Source organism: Lygodium microphyllum, chromosome 9 (genome assembly GCF_053477565.2).
Source record: "Lygodium microphyllum isolate KBCC chromosome 9, Lygodium_microphyllum_v1.1.10, whole genome shotgun sequence".
NCBI lineage: Eukaryota > Viridiplantae > Streptophyta > Polypodiopsida > Schizaeales > Lygodiaceae > Lygodium > Lygodium microphyllum.
This window is the reverse complement of record NC_141143.1, coordinates 160,195,942-160,221,885: the sequence shown is the minus strand read 5'-3', so window position 1 is coordinate 160,221,885 and position 25,944 is coordinate 160,195,942. Positions and strand designations below refer to the sequence as shown.

General features: G+C 41.1%; 1 protein-coding gene across 2 annotated transcripts; it reads right to left on the bottom strand.

The window, feature by feature from the left end:
• Nucleotides 1-526: 526 nt before the first annotated feature.
• On the bottom strand, nucleotides 527-25,944 carry LOC148031798 (Tetratricopeptide repeat (TPR)-like superfamily protein). Of its 2 annotated transcripts, XR_015691949.1 has the most exons (5): nucleotides 25,296-25,944; nucleotides 2,623-2,775; nucleotides 2,317-2,519; nucleotides 1,401-2,201; nucleotides 527-1,268 (listed from the first exon to the last, which is right to left on the bottom strand). XR_015691949.1 is itself a non-coding variant. In XM_087685458.1 (4 exons), the coding sequence occupies exons 1-4, from the start codon at nucleotides 25,848-25,850 to the stop codon at nucleotides 2,018-2,020; spliced, it is 1,095 nt and encodes a 364-aa protein (XP_087541584.1). In that variant the 5' UTR covers nucleotides 25,851-25,944; the 3' UTR covers nucleotides 527-2,017. The 2 variants fall into 2 exon arrangements, 1 of the variants encoding a protein (XP_087541584.1); XM_087685458.1 differs by having other exon boundaries at nucleotides 527-2,201.

Here is a 25,944-nt window from a genome sequence, read left to right as displayed (position 1 = left end):
TACTAAATCTTAAAGACTAGGCAAAACACTCATGCAATAAAGTGAAGTAAACCATAGCCAATTAAACACAAGCACATAAAACCAAACTTAAGCACTTGAACTAAAAGAAATGCACAAAAAGGAATCTAAGGAATATCATAAAAAATCAAATTTCTCACTAACCAAAACATGAACCCAACCATCAAGCATCAATTGGAATTAGACATTCTTAAGAGACCCAAAGACTCCATAAGACCCATAATGACCTAGCAAACAAAAATATGAAAGAAAATACCACAAAAGAAACGAGAGACTAGCTAGAATCTATTAGGGATGAAAGTAACCACCATCAAAAAGTACTTGGATGAGATGAAAAATAAAATACACAAAGGAATACCATGTAAATCTTTCATTGCAAAAGGCACAATCTTTTTTAGAAGAATCCCAAACCTTATTGATAGTCTGCCTAACCTTTTCAACAAGTTCCAAGTTCACCCAATTCCCCTCTTGAACCGACACAAATAAGCATGACATAAACCAAGCCCACACATCTCTTTTGTATATTTAAGTTGGAAAGCAAGCTTTGGAGATCCTCCATTCACCATTTGGGAAAAAATGGAAGTTTGTTTTTAGACCAATCCGAGAGAGAGAGAGAGAGAGAGAGAGAGAGAGAGAGAGAGAGAGAGAGAGAGAGAGAGAGCTCTTATCTCTAAAGGACCCAGATATGAAGTTTACCATGATTATCTCTATATGTTTGGGGGACGGACATTCGAGTGTTTGAGAGAGGGATGTGGTTGTTGGGTTTTTTCATTTTATTGCCCTTTTCCTCGTCATAACCACCTCTACACGAAAGACCATGTTTCACTCCTTCACATTGCAGATTCCTTCCACGTATTGCTGGCTCATCGGCCAGGACACTGCAATCAACTCCAAGCTCTGCTCCATTGTATCAGCAGGATTCATTCAGCATGATTCAATGTTCATCATCCTTCATTCTTCTTTTGTGTTTTGAGTTTTCTTTGTCTGTCTTTGCTGTACAGTCTATGTTTCCACCCACAAACCCTACCATATCTCTTGACATGGTATCAGAGCATACTGTTCCATCTTTTGATAGCTGTTTCCTGCATAGCTCCCACAATGGATGGTAACCACTGCTGAAAGTCCAATGGTCCAACGCCCGAGCTTCTTGATTGTGGTTACTAGCCAGAAGTTTTTATCCTGACCTTGGGAGATTTTTGGTGCACACAGACTTCTAGAGTAGGTGGCCGTTGCGCTGTTGTTTTGGTTTCCTGGGTTTAAGGGCATGTCAAGTAGTATTTTCCACGTATGCCATAATTGTAACTTCAGCTGCTACTTAACAACTATAAATATAGCACTTCTATCCTTATTTTGGTAGCTAAAGAAGGATAGATTTTGCTTACAAGCATCCCCAACTGTCAACATACAAGTGGGGGCGTAATACAGCACTATCATACATCTGTCTTTTGTAGAAATAATATTTGAAACAATGGCTTATACAGCCTAACTTGTCTAACAAATACAGTGATAGCTGGAGCTCGCATCATGAGGTTTTCTACCTGGCTTTTCTTGATGAAAACTCTGTGCATAACCTACAACTTTTAACTGCAAAAACTTGATCAAAATACAACAGCAGCATTTGTTAAATTCAAAAGCCTGTTAAGCTGCTTTTCTGCCCCAAAATTTAAGGTTAACAAAAAATCAACTACCACAGCCCCCAGCAATAAACAAAGAAATTGTGACATAACTACGGGCCCTTTTGCCCAAGTCCTACGGTGGTGTTAGGACCTAGAACATGTGATGAGGGAACCCTTCGCACTTGGACTAACATAGTAGAACCTGGGCATATGCAAAGGGGGGTCACATGGTTATGTAACACAATTGCTTATAAAGGTTACTATGGACCAACTTGGAAGGTTACTTTTGAGCTTGAAGGTCATATGCCAAGAGAGGACACAAAGTTTCTTGCCATCATTAAATAGAATCATTACTAACACCAATTCTATTTACAGCCTGCAAATTAATCCTGAAACATCAAAGATATTCCCACAAGAGTGAGCCACATTGTTACAGCAACCCAGAAATACGGACTCCGTTCCCACCTAGGGGGCTTCCACACCAGCCAGTCCTCCAGATAGTCTCTTGTTGGAGGAACTTTCTTCATATTCTTTTTCTTCCTATCTTTGTACATTTTGCTCCAAGTCCTGGTCCATAAGACAGAAATTAAACTACAGTTAAAGAGTACCAAAAAGTAGCTTCCAGGATGATTAGGCTGTGTTATTATATTTTAAAGTTGACGTGTACAACATGTCTACTAACCTGTCACTTTCTCCCAAAAGTGGTATTGACACCATTTCATCCTTGGAAATCTTCAGCTTTGGTGCCTCTAAAATGTACCGAAGATCTTTTGCCTGCCTGCGGATAGATCTACTTGGATGTGTAGTCTCCAGCTTCTTATACAAAGCAATGCACTCTTTGTGCTTGTTATTTGCCTCATAGGCCATTGCAAGCCAAACCTGTACCTGATTTGTCACAAAAGCACCACTTTGACTCATGGTTTGATCTATCGATCCAACTTTAAAGCATCAATTAAATGAGCAAGCATAACTAATTGACATATATTACCTCACCCCCAAGATGCGATGCACTAGGAATGTTTGTTAAGGCTGCTTCCAGAAACTCCACTGCTTTGTCATACATGCCCCTACCATACATTCGCTGACCCAACTGAAACATCTGCTCCGCTTGTTTCCTTCGTTCAGCTTGCTCCTTTGCCCTCTGTGAAGTAACAGCAACAACTTTTTGTTAACACATGCCGTGAGAAAATATAACAGTAGGACTGGAAAGTCGCAACGAATTTAATTACACATGTGAATGTTCTTTAAGGTTCTCCTGTGAGGTAACACAAATTCAAGGCCAGTAGCTATCCTCCTTTTCAACTGCTAGTAGTCATTATTTTCTACCAAAAACTCGGGAATGTATTTTGGCCAATTAAAGAAAAATGAATTCTGAAACCAATACCACCACCTCATAAAACCAGTGTATGACATGTAGTATGCATTGCATCTATCAATTACTCCATATCAGCTAACTCAGTTTTTAACTTTGCCCCACTGTTGCTTCTTAGCACAAATGAAATAAGGCTTTGACTTGCTTCTTATCAATCTCTCCACACACATCCCCAATCCCCCCCCTTTGGCAAGGCCCCCCGCCGCAACACAAAGTAGCACCCTGTTACCTGTAATTTTAAACCAATTTTGTGCTTTAACGTAAACCACATCCATGTTGGCTATGAAATACAAAAAGTTCATATACTTATTGCCATGCTTCAGTGATTCTGACATAAGGGTGTCCATTGACATATTACTTCAGTTGCTTAGTGGGGGGTTTTGCAACCAGAGTGACTAATTATAGTACTCAGAAAAAAACCAAGAAACTACAAGGACTCACCAATATGGCTGTACCAAAACAGGGGTGCTGACAGCAGAGCCATAGCTGAATCAGATTGATACAAAGCCTCTAAAAGGCGGGGGCCGGAAACAGGGGAAAGAAGCAAAGATGAATAGATATCCAACACGGAGTGCCATTCTGCAGTGTGAAAACAGGCATGACTCCCTTAAGTGCCAACCAACAGCTGCCTAAGCTCCTGCTGCTGAATTCAAAGGTCTTAAATCTCCTCTAAGATTTGAATAATGGAGCTTCGAAGCTCTGCCAGGATGGCAGAGACACCATTAGTGCTCCACTGCCTTCTAGATGTGCAACCCGGTGAGACTCCCAATAAGCTCCCAAATCTCTGAGTGGTGCATAATGTGCTCCACATGACCATCCTTTATTTTTAAAATAGTATCATGCATTTCACCCTCATAGAGCAGGTGACGCCTGAGCTGACAGACTGAAATTACCCCGAGCAATGCATCCCAGACTCAGCTCAACTTGGTAAAGAATCTAAACGAGGGGATAGTCTGGATATTACTTGAGTTTCCCTTCTCTACGCCAGGCCCTTGACAATGGAAACAAGGGGATAGTTTGGATGTTATGTTGAGTTCACCTTCTCTATATCATATACTGACAAACATCTTTGAAACGCAAATACATGTTTTACTTTTCTGATACTTAAGAGGGTAGATGTTATGTCCTTGGATGTTTGGATGGGCACTAGTAGCATTGGTCACAGTGGTCATGAAGTGACTTAGTGAGAATGCACTAAGGACACTTCAAGGTTAGGGCAATCGAGTCCTATTTATAGGACTCACGCCCTATTGTGCACATTCATTGTGTGATCACCACTCTTGGACACTTGGCCCGTTGACCGAGGCATCCATACATTGGGATGGTGTCAGCTGATGGTAAGGGATGCCAACCCTTGGGATGTGGTCATGACGCAAAGTGTTGCTAGCTCCCAAGCTCAAGGGTGATCCCGTGTGGCTCTATGGCTGGAAAGTGAGTTTGATGTCCAATCCCTTTCAGTTGTGGATATGGCTTGTGTCATGTCTCGTGTGCAAGTTGGATCCTTGGGGGATGTTTCATTGGTATCAAAGGGTCAACTTGCTACTAGACGCTAGATTAAATGACGTGCACAAAACCACTGTTGCTTACAGAACTATGATGGTTCACACCTAACAAGTACGCCTTTTCTCATTTAGGGTGGTATGGGAGGCTACTGGTAAAAAGAGCATGCAGGGGGAACACATGTTGCAGATGGTGGGTACAATGACATGGTATGTATTTTGTCCGATACTCATACTCTGGTTTTTTGTATTAGGGTGATGCTTGTGTGCAAGATTTTTGGTGGTTTTGATGATTGGAGTCTAGGGAGCTGCCACTCCAAGGCTATTGCGAACCATCATTGAAAGTTAAATTCTTATAGCCCAAGTATCAGTATTTTAATTGTCAGTGATTTTTGTCAATTATCATTAATTTTAATATGAATGTTATGTGATTTAATATTTGATGTTTACTTTAATGCTACTATTAATTTAATGATTAACATAGTGTTTAATGTTGGGACAAACTTTCTATCAATCTCATGTTTGTGTCAAGGAGAGAGAAAGAGATATTTTCTTATCTCTATTCATGAAGAGGCAAAGAGAGAGAAGAGAGAGAGAGAGACACAGAGAATCTCTTGTCTCTCTCGAAGAGAGAGAGCTGTCCATTAGTTGGACTCGCCTGGTGGAATAAGACAAGGTAACTACAAATAAGACGAAGTTTGATTTGTCCTTTCGGTCTATCCATTGGTTTCAGAATACTCTGAGGACAACATTGACAACCAAGTTTTCAATTTTTGGAAAATTGTTTGCCAGAAACGGCTAGTGAACTTAGGACCCCAATCAATGACTATTTCATCAAGTAAACCACAAGGTCCATAAAGATAAAAAGACCAACCAACTAATGGCTTTTCACGGTCATCTTTGTAGAAATTCGACAAAGAGACGAACTAAAGCTTCCTAGGCTATTAGATCCCTCTTGAAATAGTTGCAAGATCTTACCAAAGTGAAGACCTTTTTGACAATGTCTTTTGAGAGAAAGATAGAAATCAATCAAGATTTCAGAGAAGTATAAGGCATTAACTTCGGGTATTCAACTAAGAGCATGGGCAACCATATTAGTTGCACCCTTTCTGTAGTAGATCTTGAAGTCAAATTCTTGCACCCTTTCTGTAGTAGATCTTGAAGTCAAATTCTTGCATAAGCTCCACCCATCTCGTCTTGTGGCCACAAAGATCAAGCTGATACAAAAGGTATTTCAACGAATGGTATTCAGTTCAAATAAATGAAGGGGAAAATGCAATGTTTGATCCTCGACAAGGCGCATAACTTGGGCAGCAAGCTGAAAATGTGGATATTGAGCAAGAAGCCGGTCCCTCTAGGCCACAAGATATTGATGACTAGCAAGAAGATGCAGAATATGATAACGAGTTTAAGGCTTGGTTGAAGGCAATAGTTGACAATTTTGCCTAGTTGGCCAAGGATCCACAATTCACAAGATTTTTGAACTCTCCAAAGAAGGCCAACAAGGGCAAGAAGAAGATGTCGTCCTCTAAGCTTTTAGTATAAGGGCAAGGCCCATACCTTGGATGTAAAACTAAAAGGTAAATGTGTCCTTATTCTGCTATTTCAAAAGTGATGAAAAATCATCTTTCAATGTACTTGGTTTTTACCAAGGATAAAGATGATAATAAAAATGTTGAGAATATATCTAAGTTGGACAAGGACAGCGTTTCATTTCTAAAAATGTATGTTGATTGCTTTTCTTAGTCACATCTGGGGTGGCTATCACCTGAAAGGCTGGAAGATCATTATAGAGATTTGAGAACCGGAAATAGCCCTCCTAATAAGCCACCATACATGGCGAGTACAACCCAATAGGCCCTCCTAATAAGCCACCATACAAGGTGAGTGTAGCCCAATAGGAGAAGATTATGAGCCAAGTTAATGAGTTGTTGGAAAAGGGGCTGATTCAGCCCAAATCTCCTTACCATTTGCCAATGCTTTTGGTTCAAAAAAAGGATTGTTTATTGTGTATATGCATTGACTATCGTGCTTTGAACAAGATTATGATTAAGAATCAGTTTTCGATTCCTAGGATCGATGATGTCATGGACTTATTGCACGGGTCAGCCATTTTCAGCCATACTGATTTGAAAAGTGGATATCATCATATTTATTTAAGGCTAGTAGATGTATCCAAGACAATCTTCAAGACATCTTTTGGGCTTTATGAGTTTTTTGTCATGTTATTTGGGCTTACGAATGCTCTTGCCACATTCAATCAGATAATGGATAGAATCTTTAGACCACATAGAGCATTTGTGAGTATATTCTTTAATGACATGATAGTGAATTCAAAGAATGAGGAGGAGCATAGAAAACACTTGAACATAGTTTCTAATGAGCTACATAAGCATCCGTTAGTAATCAATGACAAGTAGAGTAGGTTCTTTTGTATAAAAACCACTTTCTGGGGCATATCGTATTGGCTAATGGGATATGCATGGATCGCGCAAAGGTGGAGGCAATGCGGTCAGCCACACTTGTGAAATGCCCATGAAGTCATAGCTTTTGGGGCTTGTATTATTTCCACTAAAAGTATGTTTGGTCCTTTGCTGAAATTGCTTCTCCAATGCATGCTTTGCAAAAGAAGGTTGTTCCATTTAGATGGACAACAATGAAGATTTCAGCATTTGAAAAGCTGAAAGAAAAGACAACCTTTGATCCACTACTTATATTGTCAAATTTCAGTAAGTCTTTTACACTGCAATGTGATGCATGTGCTAATAGCATTGGGACTGCTTTAATGTAAGACCGTCGAGTGATGACCTATGAGACTCGTATTCTCCACGATATAGAGAAGAATTTGTACTCTTTGTACATGGAAACGCCATCTTTTAGGGGGCTGATTTCACAATGTAGACAGATCATCAAACATTGCATTACTTTTTGACCAAAACAAAGTTATCTAAGAAGCATATAAGATGAGTGTGCTTAGAGATGGCTTTTTTATCATGAATGGGTGGTTTTTTTTATGAAACACTATCTTTTAGGGGGATTTTGTCACATAACCACCCAATGAATCATCAAAAAGGCATAAGTATTATGTGCTTAAAGACAGCTTATTGATGATGAATGGATGGTTATGTGACAAAGCAATTGAGGCCAAAAGTGGCAATAGAAAGTCATGCTTATGTAGAGGATAGAGACATTGATGCTATAGTAAAGGCAGTAAAGCACTTTTGCTATTGGCCAACATTAAGATATGATGTAGATCAGTTCGTACCCACATGCATTGTCTATTAGAAGATTAAGTATGATAGGCAAAATATGTTAGGTTTATAGCATGTTAGAAAGATGAGAGAGAGATAGGGGCAACAAAGAGTGGTCTGCTCTCAATGTTCTTCTTTTTCATTATTCATCACGCTTACTCTAACTAAGTAACACAAAGTATAATGTACTACAACCTAAGTCAAGTAGTGTAAAGAGAATTAGTCTAACAGTACCAACTAAGTCTGATCGATTTTATTACACACACGTCATCTGTGAGAGAGGACGGCAGGATCAAAGCTCAGCACAGGTAGACAGTAGAGAGTGAAGCACGACACCCAATGCAATAATCTGAAAGAGTGTAAACTGAAAGTACAAGGTACAACCCTTAAACCTTAGGGTGTAGGGGGGTGTTCGCACCCGAATGCGGTAAGTGCCTCTAAGTGCGTGTCATAAGCACATACGAAATAATACCATAAGTCTGGGGGAAAAAACCTCTCCTACCGAGAGTAAAAAGTGCCCCAGTGTCCTACTGATCACCGACACTCCGATGTGAGCGTAGGCGTAAGTGAAGCATGAGTGAAATACCCAACAAACCCCCCTGGAGGAAAGAGTGATCAAGAGTACAAGGATCATCCGCCACCAACGAAGATCAAATTTAGAGCATGGCGAAATGCTTTAAATTTTTCACGAGGAAGAGCTTTGGTGAAGATGTCTGCCACATTACTGGTGGTAGGACAATAGACAAGGCTGATATCACCTGCATGTAGCCTCTCTCTAACAAAGTGATAATGTAAGACGAGCCAAGAAAAAAACAATTGCCACTAGTGGAGTGACGTGAATCATAATCACCAACCCAATCAGAATCACTGTAAGCATGTAACTGCACTGGTCCCCCCTTGGCATAAAGCAATCCAAGAGATCTAGTACCTTGCAAATAACGGAAGACACGCTTAACAGCTTGCCAATGTGACATGCGTGGCTAATGCATATATCTGCTCAAGGCTGAAACTGCAAACTGTATGTTTGGCCTAGTGCTGCATAAGTAAATAAGGCATCCAACTACTTGAGAATTGTGTGTATATCAAACAAATCACTGTCATCATGTAATGGCAGTTTAAGTCCAAGTTCCATTGGTGTACAAACTGGCTTGCAATCTTGTAAGCCAAACTTCTCAAGAAGTTTACCAATGTATCTTGACTGTGATAACCCAATATTTCTAGCATCATGTATAAACTGAATGCCCAAGTAATAATGCAAAGACCCCAAGTCTGACATGTCAAAAGTTTGCTGCAAATTTTGTTTAAATGCTGAAATCTGATCAGCATGTGTCCCTGTAAGCAAGAGATCGTCAACATAAAGACAAATGATCAACATGGATCCCCCCTCTTTACATACGTAAAGGATAGACTCAAATGAGTTGTTTATGAACCCTTGGCTAAGCAAGAAAGCATCTATCTTTGCATACCAAGCTCTACGAGCTTGTTTCAAACCATACAAAGCTTTTTTCAGCTTGCAGACCAAGTGTTCCAAGCCCTCAACTCCAAAACCAATGGGCTGCTGTACATATACTTCCTCATGAAGTTCCCCATGTAAAAATGCAGTTTTAATATCCAACTGATGCACAGTCCATCCATAATGAGCAGCCAAAGCAACCATAGACCTGATGGTCGTCATACGGGAAGTAGGAGCAAATGTCTCCTCATAATCAATGCCTTTTTTCTGTGCATAGCCTTTAGCTACAACCCTTGCCTTGTATTTGTCAATGGATCCATCTGCATTCCGTTTCAGCTTGTAGACCCATTTTGTTCCAATGGCTTTCTTCCCAAATGGCAAAGACACCAAATCCCATGTTTGATTCTTAGTGATAGAATCCAATTCAGCTTTCATTGCTGCCATCCAATGCACACTCTATTGTGCATCATCAAAACATTCAGGCTCTTCTTAATCAAAGGTACTTGCTGCCATAACAAACTCCATGGTATGTGCAGTATCATGCATACGAGCTTGCCTTCTAGTACGACCAGCCATGGGTGCATCCAGATGACTATCTTTCATAGTCTGTAAATACCATCTAGTCATTTGTCTTGCCTCCTGACTGTGCATAAGCTCTTGCTGAATTTCAGTTTCAGCACTTTGCTGAATATTCAGATCAGCCGATGGCTGATTTTCTGCATTTTCCAAAGGAGTAGCTGGCTGAACATTGAGTTCACTTGCTGAAACTCCAGCTGAATCACCAAATGTAATGAGCAACAGCCCTTCAAATACATCACGGGCAGCCTAATATGTGTCTAAACATGCCAGGGACAATTCTGATTTGTCATCAAATAGTACATCCCTACTGACAAAAACATTTTTCGAAACAGGATGATAGAGTCTGTAACCTTTGCTCTCACTCCTATATCCTATAAAAATGCATTTAACAGCCTTGTTATCCAACTTTTTCCTGAGTACCTTTGAAATATGTGCATATGCAAGGCACCAAAGGTACGAAAGTGTCCAACAGAGGGTTTCCGGCTGTTCCAAGCCTCAAAAGGTGTAATTTTCTTCAAAGCTTTGGTGGGGCATCTGTTCAAAACATGGCAAGCACACATGACGGCTTCCATCCACAAACTGTGAGGCAAGCTCTTTGCCTTTAGCATACATCTAACCATCTCCATGAGTGACCGATTCTTTCTCTCTGCAACCCCATTCTGCTCTGGAGTATAAGCAGTAGTGTACTGATGGACAATGCTCTTTTGCTTCAAAAAGGAATTCAGTATAGAGGACATGTATTCCCCCCCTCAGTTCGAACGGAGAGTCTTAATTTTACAACCAAACTGGTTTTCAACAAGTGCAATAAAAGCCAAGAATGCATCATACACTTCTGACTTTTTGACCAAAGAGTAGACCCAGCAAAATCGAGTAAAGTCATCAATGGTAACATCCTCCCAATGACTTTGTTTGCATAGACCCACATACATCTGAATGCACTAACTGCAACCTGGCTATTGCTCGAAAAGCAACATCACGAGGAAATGAAAAACAATGCATTTTTCCCAAAATACATCCTTCGCACAAGTGCTCAAGAGGTCTCTATTTAGCATCTGCGTACGCTGTAAGAGCATCAAGCTGCCAAAGTTCACATGCCCTATCCTAGCACGCCATAACTCTGCCTGTATCATAGCAAGAGTAAGAGTGGATGCCAAATACGCTGACTGATCAACTGAAATAGCATCCAACTTGTATAAGCCATGACATACAGTGCCTATCAAGACCAAAATCATGTGTTCTTTGTCTCTCACCATGCATCGGTCATCACAAATGTGACCTGCAATCCACAACGTGCCAAAGAAGAGATAGAAAGCAAATTCTTCTTTATGCCTGGCACAAATAAAGCATCCTGTAGACGGAGAATAGAGCCATCAATGGCTGTGAGCACAATCTCTCCAATACCTCTAACAGGGTATGATGCATTGTTGGCACACTGTACAGACTTGCCAACTGGAGCTGCATGAACAGATGCAAATAAATCTTTGCGAGATGTAAAATGCCTAGAAGCACCACTGTCAAAAAACCAAGTGCCTGCATCCTCAATAGAGCTAAATGCTCGATCTGTCCAAGAGGTGTCATAACTGCATGTGTAAAAACAATAGTCCCTATCTGCAACAAAGGACGCAGACTCAGTAGCAGTGAAAGGAGCATCATAAACAGACATTCCTAACTCCTTTTTCTTCTCTTTGGCAATGCACTTTCTGCACTCAGTGATGTAGTGGTCTAGCTTCTTGCAATAATAGCATTTTCCCTTTTTGGCTTGCATGCCCCCTTATTTTTAGTTTGCTTGTGATGTGCCAGAAGTTCCAGAACTCTACGGAGCATTCTTCACTTGGCTGCCTTTGCCCTTCTGTCTAGCCATAAAAGCCTGCTCAGAGGCTATAGCATCCACACCACTATTCCTCCGTGTTTCCTCCTCCTCTAGAAGCAAACTGACTAACTAAAGAAAAAGTGATTGGTTGCACGGCAATCCTCATGGTGAAGTTTAAGGCCATATGAAAAGCCAAGTGCGAAGGAGGTAATGAGTTCAATGTGGTAGATATCATCTGTGCATCCGAATAGTACTCATCAACATTCATGAGTTGCTCTCGCAAGTCCTAAATTTTGTTCAAGTGATCCTGAATAGAATCACCTTCATCCATTTTCAATGTCTCTAGCTCTTTCTTTAAGAAAGAGATGCGAGTCTCGTTCTTGCCTGCAAACATCTGCTCCAAAGTTAGCCAAGCTTCTCATGAAGAAGCCGCTGAACGAATATGGGGAATGATTGACCGCTGAACTGCCAATGCAATCAACGACAAAGCCTGTGCATCCCGTGTATCCCATGCTTTTTGAGCTGTTGTTCTTTGGGGAAGTGGCTGAAGTGGAGCAGGTTGAGGTGCACGTCCTCCTGGAGGAGTAGCTGGAGCCACAACTCCAGGTCGAGCTTCTTCTCCACTAACATAATCCCAAAGATTTTTAGCCACAAGTACATTCTTCATCATGAAGGACCAAAGTGAATAGTTATTTCCATCCAATCAGTCCTCCTTGGATACATAGGTGAAAACATCTTCTCCCTGATTTGCCATGATTTTTCAATCACCAAAAAATGCAAAAGAGCAATGTCGAAGCAGAACTTCATTGGAAATCTGAAAATTTCCAGAAATTGCAAGAAATAACTTTCTGCAATAAGTGTACAGAGGTGCACTCCGTCAAAACCGTCTGTTATGTACGCAGTCCAACTTGCAATCAGTATTCAGCAACACTGTACCAGTAAAATCCCCAAAATTTCCTTGCCTCGGGTTTTTCAAAACAATCGTTCAATGACTGTAACTGCAGTGCGTATGCCAATGTTCCCAGAAAACATAAAAGCCCCAAAAAATTTTATGAATGTGCCCAAAAATTTGCATCGACCGTGTCCTTGACATGTATTTTGAATTATGTGCCTGTGCCATGGAAACCCCTGCTTCCAAAAATTGCAGGAGGTTAAAAAAATTTTAAAAAATACCCAAAAAAAAAAAAAAACGCAGAGCCGTCAATCACGCCTTCGACGGGTTGACTGGCGTCGGGCGTCGCAAACGAGTTGGCGAGCGAGGCGACTCACATCGCAGGCAAGCTGGCGAGCGAAGCGTGCAGTAGCTGGCGGGACATCGGGCAAGTGGACAAGCAAGGACGAGTTGGCAATCAACGAGCAAAGCGGTTGACGGTTGGTCAGACACAGCGACGCTTGAAACAGCTGGAGAGCGTGACACAGCAGGCGGAACTGGCGGGTCGAGCCGCTGGCGCTTCAGATAGATTGGCGAGGCAACTGACGTAGCGTACAGCACAAGGGTGGACTAGAGGCAGTCTGGCATGTGGCGCAAGAAGCAATTCGAGTTGCTGCAGATCGTGGCGAATCTAACGGGCAGAGTTGGACTGAGCGGGGAGCTCCCACAGGGTGAGTGGAGCTAAGCTGTGAACGGAACCTCGGCTGAACAGAGCCAATGCTGCTCTGATACCAAATGTGAGAGAGGACGGCAAGATCGAAGCTCATCATAGAAAACAGTAGACAGTAGAGAGTAAAGCACGACACCCAATGCAATAATCTGCAAAAGTGTAAACTGAAAGTACAAGGTACAACCCTTAAACCTTAGGGTTGTAGGGGGGTGTTCACACCCGAACACGGTAAGTGCTCGTAAGTGTATGTCATAAGCACATACGAAATAATACCATAAGTCTGGGGAAAAAAACCTCTCCTACCGAGAGTAAAAAGTGCCCCAATGTCCTACTGATCACCGACACTCCGATATGAGCGTAGGCGTAAGTGAGGCGTGAGTGAAATACCCAACACCATCAGACTTACGTTTTACTTTAGAGACCCACTTACATCCAATAGGCACTTTGCTCTCAAGCAACTCAACCAAATCCCATGTTCTATTTTTCAACAAAGCCTCATATTCATCATCCATAGCGTTGCACCAGTTCTCATCCTTAACTGCTTCTGCAAAAGATGTAGACTCTTTGTATTTCAACACTTCTGTCATGCATGCATAATGTCTCACTGAGTATCCATTGTAGGTAAGCCTATCCACGAGCTTCCTCTCTCTCTACGATCTCCGCAACACAAAGGTGAACTAGATTTCACTCTCTTATGAGGCGGTATACATCTCTACTTGACTCCAGGTGTAACCATTGCATGTATGCCAAACTCGCTATCAAGACTCTCACTAGAGTCATATCCTAAAGTCAATGGGCTTCAAAAACCTTATCTTTTCATGTATCTCCCCCCTCACTGACGTATCCATGTCAGTGTATGGAGACCCATGGCTACGTAGCTTGCCTGTCCAAGGATTTTCATTGCCAGATGCATCTTGAAAATGTCCACTAATACAGGAAGTGCCTTGCTCTCCATTTTCAATATACGTGCCCTGTGAAGTGTCATCATATACTGCAACCTGCTTAGTACCATACCAGCTCTACATCAGCATACAAAAGTATCGCATTAGAATTGCTCATAGCAGTCATGAATGTACCCCAGCTCTCTGGCAGAGTGCAAAGCAAAAACATAGCCTTCAATTCTTCATCACTCAAGAACTTCAAGGCAACCAGCTGGCTGAAAATGGAGTTAAGCTCACTCAAGTGAGCAGACATTGCTGTACCCTCTTTCATACACAAATCCATAAGCTTTTTCAACCAATAAGCTTTGCTTGCAGCACTCTTCTGGGCATATAGCTCTTCCAGTCGAGTCCAAATAGCATAGGCAAAATCCAAACCTTCAATGTTAAACAACAAGGCATCAGAAATCGATAGCTCAATGGTTGAGCATGCAAGCTCATTTAACTCATCCCAGTCTTCCTGTTCCATATCTGTGGGCTTTGCCCTTTTGGTCTTAATTAGTCTTGCCCGCTTCTTCTGCAACAGGATATTATAGCACTGTTTTTGCCAAACTGCAAAGTTATGTGCTCCTTCAAGCTTCTTAATATGCATGAGATGACTGCTGTCACTGCTGCCAGCCATGATTATCAGCCCAAATGTGACCAAGAAATTCAGCAAATGCAGGCCCAAACTGTCACACAAGTGACCAAGGTACAAACAAGTACCAACCAGCAATAAATAACCACAAAGCAGAAATTTCAGATCTGCAAATAAATTTTTAGAAGCACTAAACCTTGTGCTACAGCACTCCACAACTGATTACAACTATTTCAAGGACAAATACATCACATTACATGAGAAGTCCCAAATTTTAGCTGCAATTTCTGTTGTACATGTACCCACGGGCACAAAATTTGACACAGTCAAAAGCCCCAAAATTTTTGTGCTCAAAGCATCAACCATACATCTGCACTGTCTCTGGCATGCATAGAATAGGCCAATTTAGCCAAAATAGAGCAATTTCAGCAAAACCCCCAAATTTTTCCAAGTGCTAGATGTCCAAATTCCATGGAATTAAACCCGCATGTACATAAAATGACCAAATGGCACACAAATTTCGCCCAAACAGCAAAAACCCCAAATTTCACGGGGTCCAATGTGCATCAATGTCGAGAAATTGGGTAAATTTCAACCCAAATCTTGATGTACATGAAAAGCCCCAAATGTCGGAGGCAAAATGTCACAAATTCTTGCAATTTCTGAGATAAATATCACTGTTATGTCTTGCTCGCATCAAATTGGAAAAATCCCCAAATTTTTTGAACAAATCTGCCCAAAATTCTGAACTGTGCTTACACGCAGGGAAAGATTTGATTTTTTTTTTTATCAAAGGGAAAAAAAAACCTTTGTGTGACCTACGTGGGTCCGTTGACCCGTCAGGTTCGGGACGACTCGTTGAAGCCCGTCCCGTCCTGTCGCGTGCCATGGCTTGCAGCCCGTCTCACCAACCGTGCTCTGTTTCTCCTACGCTTTGTCGCCTGTGACTGTTTCTTGCAGCCCACGACCTACCTACTACTGTCGAACCTGCTGCCTGACTATACAAGTGACGTTTTGACATTTTGACCTGCGCCTGACTGCACGAGTGACATTTTGACCTACTCCTGGAACTATCGCCTGACTAAAAACGTGGAAGAACAATAACAAGATGACATGCACGGACTCCAAGAAGCGCAAACACCTTAACCACAACTCTGATACCAGTTTGACGGAGCCTGACTAAGCTAAGAGTGAGCGCGACGAATAACACGCACAGAGAGTAGATAGCAGTAAAAAGGAGAGTGAGCACGACCCCTCTTATGTTCAAAACAAAAGACTAGTGTACCTCTTTAGGTTTTAGATAGATATATATAAAAGTATAAATGTGCTAAGGGTGTGTTCACACCCGTGCACATATAAAAGGCACGATGGCCCTTTATTCCCAACACATGCAAGATTAAAAAACATCTTTAGAGCCTGGAGACGCATTTTTAGTGTATTCAGCCTGCAAGAGAGAGGGAGGAGAGGCTGGTTTAATTTACAGCCATTGGAGGACTTTCTAAGGAAGCCAAGGGCAAGACAAGACCAATCAACAACAGGTGACAGCATCTACAGGCTGTTGAGATGGGGCAACAGCAATAAATGATTGATTTTCTTCAGTTCTTTGCATCTAGAAGCTGTTGTGGCAAGGTAGCAGCTGCATTTGATTGATTTTCAGTCATTCTTCGCAACAAAACTTTGAATTTTCTCTCTCTACATCTCTCTCTCTTATCTCCCAACCATTTCATAGCCTTGCTTCGAAGATCTCAGCATTTGGACCCTTGGAGACTGAGAAATTGCATATTTCTCTGCTGTTAAACCCTAATTTACAACAGAAATTAGAGTTTAGCAATAACCTCGAGAAGCGTACCAAAAATTGGAAGCTCCAAGACTTGGATTCAACTAGGGCTGAAGGTGAATTTCAACTAAATTCAAGTGGAGGACTAGCCAGCCATTGAATTTGGGGCATTTCCATCATCTATGAAGTGGGTGAAGGTCAACTAGGTGCCCAAATCAAGGGGCAAAATAGATTGAAGACTTGCTGGTCACTTTGGACAGCAAGGGGAGTTTGGATTGCGAAGGGGATCAGGAGAATTCCATTGTAAACAACTTCTTCTTCAATAAAGCTAAATAAATACCGAAAGGGGCGCCAATTTTGGGGACAATCGGGTGTGCATTGTCCAAGATCAGTAGGTAAATTTGTATTTTCAGATTTGCATTAATTGTTTGCTGCTGTAATTAAGTTGTAATCGAGGATTTACCACCCATCCACGGAAGGAAGGCTGGTTACAGACTTCGTCTCCTGCATATCTTGTATGCAACCAAGCCACAGTCAAGATTTTGGGCAGGTTTAGACCCAGAAACTTGGGGCTTTTCCCGGATTTGGGAACCTTAACGCAGAACTGGACAACCTGACTCAGAAATTACAAAATTGGTGCACATTTGCCCGGGAATTTCAGGGCTTTTCACATTTTAGTGAAATTCTTTCAATCTCACTGAAATTAGTGCACACCGGACTTGAAAATTTTGGGGATTTGTCCAGATTTGGTGCGAGCAAGACACAACAGTTGGGTACATGTACAACAGAAATTGCGGCTAAAATTTGGGATTTCTCATGTAATGTGATGTATATGCCCCTGGAATAACTGTAATCAATCGTGGAATGCTGTAGCACATGGTTTGATGCTTCTGAAAATTGAATTATAGATCTGAAATCTTTGCTTCTACATGGTCATTTATTGTTGGTTGGTACTTGTTTATACCTTGGGTCACTTGTGTGACAGTTTGGGCCTGCATTTGCTGAATTTGTTGGTCACATTTGGGCCGAAAATCATGGCTGGCAGCAGTGACAGCAGTAATCTCATGCACATAAAGAAGCTTGAAGGAGCACATAACTTTGCAGTTTGGCAAAAATAGTGCTATAATATCATGTTGCAGAAGAAGCAAGCGAGGCTGATTAAGACCAAAGGGGCAAAGCCCGCAGATATGGAACAAGAAGACTGGGATGAGTTAAATGAGCTTGCACGCTCAACCATTGAGCTATCGATTTCTAATGCCTTGCTGTTTAACATTGAAGGTTTGGATTATGCATATGCTATATGGACTCGACTGGAAGAACTATATGCACAAAGGAGTGCTGCAAGCAAAGTGTATTGGCTGAAAAAGCTTATGGATTTGCGTATGAAAGAGGATACAGCAATGTCTACTCACTTGAGTGAGTTTAACTCTATTTTCAGCCAACTGGTTGCCTTGAAGTTCTTGATTGATGAAGAATGTAAGGCTACGTTCTTGTTTTGCACTCTTCTAGAGAGTTCGGATACATTCAGGACTGCTATGAGTAATTCCAATGCAATTCTTTTGCATGCTGATGTAGAGAATGCTCTACTCATGAAAGAAATGAATCGGCAGAACAATGCATCAAGTAAGTCTTCTAGTGCTTTGCATACTAGGGGCAGGTCACAGCAGAAAGGCAAATCTGATAGCAAGGGACGCAGTAAATCACGTGGCAAAGATGTTGAACGCCATCACTGTAGCAAGAAGGGTCACTTTAAACGTGACTGCTACAAATGTAAGAAAGAGAAAGGAAAGGACAAGAAGACAGATGATAGCAAGGAAGAGAAGAAAGGGGGTCAACCCAAGAAGATGTCAAAATTGAAGAGGTGAATGTAGTCACTCATGACAGTGACAATGGGAATGGCATCCTTTTGGTCTCTTCACACTTTGGTACACATGCTTTACTTGCAGATACAGATGATGACATGCATACCTAGATTCTCGATTCAAGTGATTCCTTTCATGTCACCCCTCATCATGAGTGGTTATCTACCTATACAAGGGGTTGACATGGTGTTGTCCATCTTGGGGACAACTATGCATGCGACATTGCAGATATTGACAATATGCAGTTGCAGTTTCAGCATGACTCTATCTTCACACTTCAGCATGTATAGCATGTACCTCAACTTAAGAAAAGCTTGATTAGCACAGGGCAGCTAGATGATGATGGTTTTCATACCACCTTTGATGATGGAAAATGGAAGATCTGTAAGGGATCTAGAGTGATTGCCAGAGGTGGTAAAAGCGATACTTTGTATCCTCTCCATGTATCTAATGTGAGTAATCATATTGTTGCCGTGACCGAGTAGCCAAGTGTTTCTTTGTGGCATGGCCGGTTGGGACACATGAGTCAAACAGGAATGAAAGTGCTTTCTCGTTTAGGTTACTTCCCTTGTCTTCAGTAATCATATGGCATGATTATTTTAGTAACATGTGGTTAAATATCATGGCATGCTAGAGTAAACCATTAATGATCAGGATGCACAAATGACCAATTTGTTTTGGAAGGAGTTATTTATGAACATGGATACCGTACTAAAATTTTCTTCATCCTTCCATCCACACAGAGATGGTCAATCCGAACAGGTAAACTCCATGTTTTTAAATGTCTTGAAGTGTTGTGTTAGAGCATAGGTCACAATGGGAGTAGTACTTGCCTTTAGTAGAGTTTACATATCATAAAGCAATGCATAGATCGATTGCAGTAGTGGAGGGTGGCAAGAAAGTACCCCCTATTTTACACACTAAGGATAAGATCTTTGAGGCCAATCAACATGTGGAGAACATGGATGCAACCTATGAGAAGACTAAGTAAGCACTTCAAAGATCACAAGAAAAGCCTATTTTGCACACTAAGGATAAGATCTTTGAGGCCAATTAGTATGTGGAGAACATAGATGCAACCTATGAGAAGGCTAAGTAAGCACTTCAAAGATCATAAGAAAAGCAAAAGAGAGCGGCTAATCGCCATAGTCGTGCTTTGCAATTTGCAAAGGGCGATTATGTGTTGCTACATTTTAGAAAGACAAGGTTGAAAAAGATGAAAGACAAAGAGAGATTGTATCCAAAGCTGAGTATGTCTTATTATGGGTCCTTCAAGGTGTCGGAGAAGATCGATGATGTCACTTGCGGACATAATGACTTTCATGTTAGATTGTTGAGACCTTTTCATGATAATGTGCAAGAGGACGTATCTAATGAAATTCAACTAGAGGTTTGAGGAGCTGGATGAGATCTTGATAAACCAGTATATTGTGGCACATAAAGAGAGAAAGATCATAGGTAAAGTTTCCAACAAATATTTGGTGAAGTTTCAAAAGTACTCAAAAATGGATAATAAATGGATGAAAAAGAGTGACTTGGGAGACCACTCTACGTTGTTGTAGCTTTACCTCAATGCTTTTTAGTTAGAGCCAACTTTGGATCGAACTCAATTAGGTTCAGTAGAGCAAGGGTCCAAAGCATTGTCTAATACCCAACAGGAAAGTAGCACTTCCATTCTTCCAGTGGTAGACAGCTCTACTGTATAGTGGATCTCAAATGTATTCAGCATCATGCATCCAAGGTACCATTTGCTAACAATATGTTTGCCAAGGGGTGACTATTCAATGTACTGGTCTCACTACAAATGGTATATAGATGGATATAGAGCTCTAAAATGATACATTAGCATCAAATTATGATCATCACATATTGATTATCAGTTGCTGGTTTTTAGTGGATGATCATTAGTAATCAATGGTTTATGATTAGTTTACACTTTACTATGGTTATTTGGTTAGAACACCTTTGGTTTAGAGTTAATGAATGCATTCCATGTGATTCTGACAATAATCATGATTCATTTTTGGTCAATTATGACCAAGTTATATTGGTTGGAAATATGAGTTTGACAATAGTATAATATGAACAGCAAGAGCCAATGTTCTTTAACTATGATACCTATGCTTTTTCCATTTAGAATTGCTTTGCTTTTGTTACTTACAGTGCAATCAGAGATGATTGCAAGGATTTTACAGGTGAGATCTGTCACGAGGACATGCATTTTTAATGCTTAGCTTTGACATTATTAAGTTGTGCATATGTGAAGTGCAAGTCAGTTAAGTCACGGTGACGGCTTAAGTAACCCAAGTGAATAGTGGATGACATTGGCAAAAGTTGTACAAAGTTATGCCAAGCAAATACTTGTGGGTGCTTCGTGTAAGTTTAGGGTCTAGGCCATTAATTGGGCCTTCAAGTGTCCAATGGTGACATTCTTGAACTAGGCATTGGTTAATAAATTAATGCTAGTCCAAGGCCAATTAATGGGACAATTAAATGCCCCACAAGGGTTAGGACATTAATGGTGCATGGACACCAACCAATTCTTTGGCAAGGTCAAATGGATAATTATTTAATTTTCAAGATTTAAATTCTGAAAATAAATTAATTAAAGCTGCAAATTACAAGTAGAAGGCTGGCAAGTGGCAAAAGAAGTTTGCCACTTGTCAAAATTACTCGTGTAAGCTGAGAGAAGGTTGCTTGGGGATTCACTGAGGGTCATTTGAGCATTCGAAGGCCGAGGGAGGATAGAGTCATCATCGGATGAGCTCTAAGAGAGGCGACAACTGATTGCATAGTGCAATAGGATAGGGGCAGCAAGTCTCCATCTCCACCTCAGTGAGAGGTGGTGATAGAAAAGGAGAGCTTGCTAATCATACTAGAGTTTTACCCCTCTTTCTAAGCTATCGGCGCCATAGGAATTGCTATCAAAGCTACCATTTGAAGGATACTCCTTTCAACTAATTTTCTTGCTCATCATCTGACATTCTCTCCGTAATTCTCAACATATTACAGCCATTGGTGAAGAGCAATTGAAAAAATTGCTGCTAAAACTCTAATTTGCAGCAACCGTTAAGGTTTCCATTGTTGAGAAACACAGACCTAGAACTAGATCAGCTATGGTGGACGCAAGTCAAACACACGATACATTATCAGAATAAGGAATTGTAACTCAAGTGAATTATGTTCCAAGATAGATTAGCTTGGACTCATAAACACAATCTCAAGGGACTCAATTGACAGTACCATACCATTGAAATGAGTGTCAAGTACATGCCTTTATAGCTTTTTGGATAGTACCATTGTACCTCACTGTGCATATGGGATTTTGAACATCTCTTCCTAGAGCATACATTATTTGTCTATCTTCTAGCCTCTTTAGGGCATACATCTAGTCTCTATGGGCCAACATCATTTGCTATTCTCAACACCCTCTATGGGCCAGCATCATTTGCTATTCTCAACACCCCCCCTCAAATGATGAGTCTCTATCGTTGTTGACTTTTGCTCCCCCTGCATGTGAACATGGACCAGGACACTAGCTCTTTGGCAACCTACTCAAGTTAAGGCTTGAAACTTTACATCTTGGTAGGGTTTTTACATCCACTATGGGAAACAAGATCCACTATGGGAAGGTTTTTGTTATCGGCAGCGGAGAATATTTTCTTCATCTTCTTTGTGCTTCTTTCGCACTCTTTGGTACAGTCTTTAATGTTCTTGGACTCCTTAGTCTTCTTAGTTTTCATCTTCATACTCTTTACCTTGGTTATACTCTTTGTTCCTTTTGTTGATGTATAGTACATGCTTTTTGCTCTAATCTTCTTGACACATTCTTTCTACTTAATGAACTTGAGATGGATACACATGAATACATTATTTTGGCTTAGCAGATTCTCTCTGACATACATGGCTTGGTGATTCATTGCATTGGTCTTGGGATACATGCATTTTGGAATTTGAAGTACATGGCTTGGCATTTCATTAGACATTTTAGGATGGTATAACCAAATTACTTCAAATGCGGAAAAGTCTTACCGGTTGGCTTTTCACACAATGGCAGTGTCTAATCCCGATTACAAAATGCTTTGACTGATATTGAAGTGGATGCGCAATACTAGTTTCAATAGACACTCAATGACCTCGATACTTATTGAAAGGAGTTTAATTGAGTAGAGTGTATGGCTTGGTGATTCATTGCATTGGTCTTGGGATACATGCATTTTGGAATTTGAAGTACATGGCTTGACATTTCATTGGACATTTTAGGATGGTATAACCAAATTACTTCAAATGTGGAAAAGTCTTACCGGTTGGCTTTTCACACAATGGCAGTGTCTAATCCCGATTACAAAATGCTTTGACTGATATTGAAGTGGATGCGCAATACTAGTTTCAATAGACACTCAATGACCTAGATACTTATTGAAAGGAGTTTAATTGAGTAGAGTGTGGGAGAGGTGTGAATGGGGTTTAATTTAGTTATGAGTATTTTTTTTCAACCTAAAGTTTAGACTTTAGAAAAAAAAAAACAGAATGGAGAGAATATCGAGTTGCAGCCGGCGAGCTGCTTCAAGCAACACTATTCGAATATCGATCTACAGGTTGTGGAGGCTGAACTAGAGCAGCGAGTGTTCAGAGATTAAAAGCTCCTACTCTCTTGCTCAATCTTTTGCTTTCTCTTCCTCTAGCACTTCTCTAAACCCAAAGCTAGCTGTGTGAGCTTGTGATTCGGTGCGCTTAGTATCACCCACAACTCTCTCTCTCTCTTTCCTTCTGCAACAGTACTCCTCAGCCAAGAGTAACTACTGGGTAGTGGAAGGATCTCTTGTTTCTAATGAATGCACCCGACAAGCTTGAGCTTTTCCTGCAATATCTTGCCACCACCATCGTCATCACACATCACTGCATCTTGCTCATTGTTAGAAGCTTCTATCTCTGCCACCGAACCTTCTGAGATTGAGTCCAAGGAGACCGAATGGGAAGGAATCAACGATCCTCTGATGAGGATTCTAGATAGGGCTAGAGGACGAGATAGGTATTCTAATGATAAACTTCGAGGTTGGGAGGATCAAATAAATATTCATCAAAAAATATGGGTCGTAGCTACTGTTCTGCTCTTCTAAGCACCTTGGAGTCTGTAAGCTTTGAGCGATCGTTATGATCAAAAGATCTCCAAGCAACAACTCCACGGTTCTCATTTTTCAGTCTATCCTCTTTGAGAAGTGATCGATCTGATCAATCTTTTCCTCTGACTTTTGAGAGGGCCTTCACCTCCTACTTGTCTTTTTACTTTGCTTATTGGACTAAGCTATCCCCCAACTTCTTTCACAAGCAGGCCCTTAACTTGTCAGTAAGCTACCGCCTTACTTAGCACCTCCAATGCGAACCTCGAACTAATTTTCTTGAGCAACACCTCCTTCCTTGAGCTCATTCACCTCGTACAAGACAATGGATGTGTAGATGGCTTAAAGAAATTGAGATGGAAATAGGATTTTGATGGCATGTACAAGGAGAAAAATCGAAATAGGAAGGATTTAAAGTATGCAAGGAAGAAGTAAGATGCGTCCACTAGCTATCTAGCTCAACCATGGCTCTGATACCATGTTGAGAAACACGAATCTAGAACTAGATCGGCTATGGTGGACATAAGTCAAACACACGATACATTATCAGAATAAGAAATTGTAACTCAAGTGAATTAGGTTCCAAGATAGATTAGCTTGGACTCATAAACACAATCTTGAGTGACTCAATTGAGAGTACCATACCATTGAAATGAGTGTCAAGTACATGCCTTTATAGCTTTTTGGATAGTACCATTGTACATCACTGTGCATATGGGATTTTGAACATCTCTTCCTAGAGCATACATCATTTGTCTATCTTCTAGCCTCTTCAAGGCATACATCTAGCCTCTATGGACTAGCATCGTTTGCTATTCTCAACATCCACAACCACCTTTGGATCTAAGACCCAAGTACTCAGTGTGGCAGCTGAAGGCATTATTGTGGCCCACATGCAAGACATTGAAGACCCCAACCTAGTTCAAACTATTGTACAATCAAGGGCCAAATTGTGCCCAAGCAGTGCTGGTCATTTATGATAGCCATTTGTATTGAGGATTGAAGGAGATCAGCCTATATCTCAGTGTACTTTGACCTTATTAGAATACAATGTTAAAAAATACTACAAGGGGCACCAATTGTTGGGGTCAATTGGGTGCCAGCTGTCCAAGATGATGAGAAAATTCTCAACTGCGTTGTGTAATGATATTTATACAATCAGATGTCATGCGTGAACCATTATTGCATCTGTCTGTATGATAATGACATCCCCTAACTTTTCTTGCTTGCAAGATTAAGTTTTTCGTGCAATGGCTACGTACACCCTAACATGACACATGTACCTGAATTTCTGACTAGGTCTGTCTATCTAGGTTTTGTATCTGTTGAATATCCGTTTCAGCATTTAATTTGTATTTTTTGGCAAATCAGTTTTGCAGGTCAAATATTTGATCAAGTCCCTTAAAACTCACTTTATGCCAGTCTCAACTGAGGATTCTGTTCTAGACAGAACAATGTACAAGGAGCAGCTCTCTTATCAACAAAGAGGTCAGTTTCAGAACCTATCAGCAGAGGTACCTTTAGTGTGGTCCCTTCCACTCTGTCAGATCTTTCGACCATGATACTCCCATTTCTGGGAGAGCCTTATACGCGCTCAGAACTTTCAACAGTCCAGTTTTTAAGAGACATGGAAGACATAGAATCAAGCAAATTTTCGTATAATGTGGGTGAGAATATGAGAAACACCAACTGCTGCTATCAACAAAGTCTTCTCAACACTTCTGCACATGAAACAGGTGAAAACAGGAGAAAATGTTTTAAATAAGCTGATCAAATAAAGGCGGCAATGGAAGTTCCTTCACTAGAGATGCAGCGTACTTACTCTGGCAAGTTCCTCGCTTAGCTTTTCAGCTTTAGCCGTCTCTGCATCAGAGCTGCCAGCAGCTGTATTCTCTTGTGGAATGCTCTTCTCATCCTTCAGCTTTTTGGCCTCTGAAATCAAATCCCTCATGTCCTCAATTTCGCCGAGTTTCTTCTTGCCCTCGGCTTGATCCCAGAAATTATCTTGATCGGAGCTCATAGAGCACATTGGAAAGAGTCTGGGCTGATGATGACGATGGTGGTGATGGTGGTATTGCCAGGAACCTTTGGCAGGCCTGCTTCTCCGTCGGCGGCCGCCTTTGGAGTCCGGGAGCCTCAAGCAATCATGCCAGCACCGGGAAGAAGGCCTGCAATTCAACTTCCTGCGGGAGGAGGGCGCCGTGAATTGATCGAATTCGGGGATGGATGTGGTAACATCAGAAGAACAAGAACAAGAAGAAGAAGAAGAAGAAGAAGAAGAAGAGAAGACTGTGGTGGTGGTCGACTTGAGAACCGCGATACACCCCATCGTCGTCATCATCATCGTCCCCCTTTCAGAGAACGATGATCGATTCATTCCTTCCCCATCCGGCTGTGGAAATTTAGTTAAAACGTCCCTGTGCTAGTGCGATTCTAGACCACGGCTTCGCAGCTTACAAATATCTTGGCGC

Bases quoted from the DNA above. Each gene is read 5' to 3' on its own strand.
- LOC148031798 (XM_087685458.1), bottom strand. From the start codon at position 25,850: ATGAATCGATCATCGTTCTCTGAAAGGGGGACGATGATGATGACGACG. The intron at 2,776-25,295 runs GTAAGTACGCTG...GTTACTTCACAG, and splicing joins TAAGCGAGGAACTTGCCAGA to AGGGCAAAGGAGCAAGCTGA. The intron at 2,202-2,316 runs GTTAGTAGACAT...CTTATGGACCAG, and splicing joins CTTTTGGGAGAAAGTGACAG to GACTTGGAGCAAAATGTACA.